Genomic DNA, 4,969 nt, shown 5'->3' with positions numbered 1-4,969 from the left:
TGTGCAGTCAATCTTTATGCTTATGTACATATACGAATGAAATGACTTGTACTGCAATATTTATCAAAAGCTGGGAACCAAGATTTCTAATATTGGAGAATAATCTACAGCAGAAACTTGGGAGTCCGATAAGAAGTTCTTTTAGAACGAGAGAACAGAAAATGAAATGCTAATCCTACCCCCGGTGGCATTACGTGTTTATGTCATGGTTGCAATTACCAAAACAACCCTCATCAACCTTTGCAAAATATTATAATAGCTTTGACATGAAACCATATAAAGATAAGGCCGCGATAGTGATAGATCCCCAGTTCTATTTCCAGGGTCCACTTTTGCCTTGTTTTTGACGGTGAATTTACAAATTGGATGTTTTACTTTCTGCTGTTTTTGTTGAGCCGTATATATGGTTATATACGTTTGGAACAATACTTGAGCACACGGGAGTGTCTACAACTACTTATTAACGTACACACAGACCTGTATATATATTGCAAGACTTTTGATTTTTTTTTTTTGAAAAGGTAAGGTAATTTTTTTTTTGAACTGGTTGTAATTTGATACAACCAGTTCTGAGATCTAAGCAACAGATTCAAATTCTGATTTTTAAACAACTCCGATGCTGACACCTAGGACAGAAGTTTACCCATAGTTATCTGCACTATTTCCTCTGAAGATTTAGCTTTGTTCTGAAAAAATCTGTTATTTCTTTCAATCCAGATAGTTCAAAGCACAACAACCTGAATAGTCTTCCAAATCAAGATACTTTTCTTGCTAAGACCCTCAATCTGTCAACACAACAGTAGATCATTCATAGAAATTGGCATTACCCAAATGGTTTCCAAAGTTTGGAGAAAATGCCTCAAAATATAATTCGAGACTGGCCAATATAAGGCAAGATGTTCAGTAGTTTTTACTACCCTACCACATAAGCCACATGACATATTCGAAATCTGAATGCCACGTTTTACTAGATTAACTTTGGATTGACATTTATTTAAAGCCATTGTCCAGAGCAAAAACTTCACTTTAGAATGATAGAATAAGCTCCAAATCTGCCTAGCCGGAAAGTTTTCTTGACCCAAATTTATCAACTTACTGAACATAGATTTAACAAAAAACATGCCATCAATTTCTCATTTCCATCTCCAAGCATCCTCCATGTTTGGGTCAATCCTCTGGTTCTGGAGTAGGCCCAACAGAATTGCATATTCCTCAATTTCCCAGTCAAAGAGGTGCCTCCTATAAGTTAGGTTCCAATTGAAAGAATTACCATCCACATTGAAATTCTTAGCCACCGGGGAGTCCTGATTTATAGAAATTTGATACAAGAGAGGAAATGCATCTTTCAGACACACTTTAGAACACCAAGAGTCTTTCAAAAATTTGATTCTTTCCCCATTTCCCAAATTGTAACCGATTCCTTCCTTAAATAAACTAGCGTTCTTCATTATAACTGTCTAAATGGAATTTATCCCTCTTGAAATAGGAGAATTGGATTTCCAATCACCCTAGTCCACTCTATATTTTTCCACAATCAACTTTCTCCACCAAGCATTTTTTTCATTTGCAAATCTACAAAGCCATTTACACAGGAGGGCAGAATTGAATTTCTTCAATTTTCTTATTCCCAATCCTCCAACTTCCTTAGGAAGACACACTTGATCCCAGTTTACAGCATGAACTTTTTCCTCCTCCTCCCAACCTCTCTAGAGAAAGTTTTTCTGTAGTTGCTCCACTCTGTTAGTCACTTTGGAAGAAATAGGAAATAGGGAGATGTAGTAAGTAGGTAAATTAGAAAGAGTATTCTTAATCAAAATCACTCTCCCCCCAAAAGAAAGGTATTTAGCTTTCTAGGAAGTCAATTTCTTCTCCATTCTTTCGACCACTGGATTTCAAATCTGAGAGGAAGTATATATAGCCCCCAGAGGGAGCCCCAAGTACTTGATCGGAAGATGAGCAGTCTGACAAGCCATAACTTCTGCTCAAACTTCTAGATTTGTAATAAGACCTATAGGGATAATCTGATATTTACTCAAATTAACCTTAAGTTCAAACACCACCTCAAACCAACTCAAAATTCCAAGCACCACCTCCAGTTGATTAGGAGAAGCATCAACAAAGTATAAGATGTCATCAACAAATTGAAGAATATTGACTTTTTCTTTCCCTGGAGCAATTGCAAAGCCCTCCCAAAGCCCATTCTCAGTAGCCTTCTTGCTAAAGAGAGATAAAATTTCCATGATACAAATGAAAAGTGGGGGAGAGAGAGGGTCACCTTGCCTCAAACCTCTTAAACTTCCAAAAAAACCCCGTCGTTTGCCTGTTAATTAAGATGGAGAACTTATGAGTCTTAACACAAACTCTGATCCAATTTCTCTAAAATTGCTCAAAATTCATTTTCTCCAAAACAAAATCCAAGCAATGCCAGTTAACATGATCATAAGCTTTTTCAATATCCAGTTTACACAGAACACCTGCGGTCCCCCCTCTTCTTCTGGACTCCAACAGTTCATTAGCAATGAGAACAAAATAAACCATTTGTCTACCCGGGACAAAAGCACTTTGGTTATAGGAGATAACACTGCTTAGCACACACTCCATTCTTTCAGCCAAAACCTCAGCCAAGATTTTGTAGAAACTGTGCAAGAGACTAATGGACCTGAAGTCCTTTATATTGACAGCCCCCTCAATTTTTGGAATAAGAGTGATGAAAGTTGCATTCAGATTTCTCTGAAAGGAGGCATTAGTGTGAAATGCCTAAAACACTTGCTTCAGATCACTCCTCACAATATCCCAACATTTTAAATAGAATAGATTAGATAATTCATCAAGACCCGATGATTTATCATTTTCTAGCTTCTTTACTGCACCCTTAATTGTAAGACTTCTGATTTCTCTTTCAACCCTGCCCTATTTTACTGCAACATTAGGACTTGATTTATTTCTGTTTTGGTGGATCATTAAGAACTACTTAATGCTTATGACTAGTTGCAATATTAAGGTCTGCTTTATAATTAGTTTCAGTTTTGCACACCTGAGTGCTGCTGCCGCAGCAAGTCCTTTACAGAATTGAGTGGTTAATCTTGTTTTCATGTGCGAGTTAAAAATAAGTGCAAATAAGATTAGGATATTGAGATGGATGAATAGGACTACACTGATACAATCAGAATTCCCATTAAAGAAGATTTAGAAAGTGAGTAGATGAGAGATGTTGATTGAGGTTATTTGATCAAGGGCCAGGCTGGGAACTGAGCAAATCAAAAGATTTGCTCCCACTCTTCGTGATCCCGTTTTTGGCTCTAGAGGAACTTGATTAGTCTCAGGATTTGATCGGTCGAATTCAAGTGCTCGTTGAAGTAATGTCGTCAGACTCAGATCAGAATGGATTTTCAAACCAGGAATAACAGCAGTTTTTTTTTTTTTTTAAGAGCAGCAGACCAGCAACAATTTGGGGTGCGAGGTTCTTGGAATGTTGACTTCGTCAAAATCGCCCAAATTGCATGCGTCGGCAGGTTTCTAACCTACACAGTCAATTTAATTTTCAAACAATTCAATCGATGAACCAAACCAATGATCAAGAGTTTTACGTCTGGTGCAAGGTTGAAAATATTGTTACATATTGGCCTGTATTGGTCTATAGGTATTGCATTGGGGCCTTCCTGATACGCCCCTACAGGGATTATCGGGTCAGGCCATGGTTCAGAGGATAGTCAAGGCTTAAACCGATTTTGAAAAAATAAATAAAACATAAAAAAAAACTAATACAGGCCGATATGCCCTACCAGCATATCGACCTACCGGTGTATCGACCGATATTTAGAACCTTGGTTTGGTGCTCTTGTACAAGTGTGATGAATAAGACCTGATTATTTTAGCCTTGACATATGAATATGGTGCCAGAGACATGATACCATAACACATTACGACTTTTTTTATACTGATTTCCACCACCACCATCTCCGGAATAATCTATAGTTACATCTTACATGGTCTAGGCAAACGAACCACTATTATGGACCCGATTATGTATGTGAAACAATCTCTATGATGACCTTAAACTGATGAATAATAGTCCTCAAACTTCACATTACCCAAACTGGACAAGAACTACTCTGTTCATGTGTGGGGTGCCGGCAAGGGCCAACCCAAATGCAGTCTCAGTACTATTTAAAAGGCTCAATCAGCAAATTTGGTTATTACCTCCATATAGTTGGCATCGGGCAAATTTTGTTGGTTATTCTCAAGAATTGCATACCAGCATTGCCTATTACATTAGTTTCTACGAACAATCAATTATCTACCAGAAAATGTATATTTTAGAATATGGAAAGAATCTTAGTAAAACTCACCCTTCAAATACAAAGGGTCTTAAATTTTTTCAATCAATTGTTTCACTTGATCCGAACAACAATTGCACTACATTTTCAGTTGCATAAATCACCGAGTTGTTCCATGGTGCAGCTCATATTGTAGGGGCAAAGTTCAACTACTGAGCACAGGATAGAAGCCAACACTTGTCAGCAACTAGTCCCACTGTATCTCCCTGTGAAAGGTGCACTCAGAAATGTTTATTGTGGTCTTCCCATCAGCAGCAACCATATCACATGGCGAGTCTTCTCCAAATTCTGTAGGCAAGGACTTCCAATGCAAACATGGCTCCCATTCTGCTTCCTTGAGGATCCTTAGTATCTCCTCCACAACTATCTTGCTTCCCTCAGCCGAAAAATGAATACCATCTCTGTAGATGGAAAAAGGAGTCAAAAGTAAAAATGTGATGATATATCGGCATGATTATCAAATTAAAAAATCTTACCTGCTGAATCAAAAAAGGAAGAAAAATGCTTTTGGCTCATGAGGTTTTTGGTTGGAACAAGGCATCCATTAGAACAGAGACGAGAACAAACTGTTTATCTATCATGTCTTACTAATAAATGGTGAATGCCTTTTCATGGTGAAAATGCATAAAGGG

General features: G+C 37.6%; 1 protein-coding gene across 1 annotated transcript in view; it reads right to left on the bottom strand.

The window, feature by feature from the left end:
• Window positions 1-4,298: 4,298 nt before the first annotated feature.
• The window catches only part of LOC148868982 (SGNH hydrolase-type esterase superfamily protein), a 40,790-nt gene continuing 40,119 nt past the window's right edge, over window positions 4,299-4,969 (bottom strand). The window contains exon 6 of the mRNA XM_088973816.1: window positions 4,299-4,738. Coding sequence (XP_088829942.1) covers window positions 4,525-4,738 — 214 coding nt within the window. The 3' untranslated portion in view covers window positions 4,299-4,524. The remainder of the gene's footprint in view (window positions 4,739-4,969) is intronic.

This window comes from Nelumbo lutea, chromosome 2, assembly GCF_056320005.1.
Source record: "Nelumbo lutea isolate HS-2025 chromosome 2, American lotus-T2T, whole genome shotgun sequence".
Lineage (NCBI taxonomy): Eukaryota > Viridiplantae > Streptophyta > Magnoliopsida > Proteales > Nelumbonaceae > Nelumbo > Nelumbo lutea.
The sequence above is the reverse complement of the archived record's forward strand: the minus strand, read 5'-3'. Positions and strand labels throughout refer to the sequence as shown.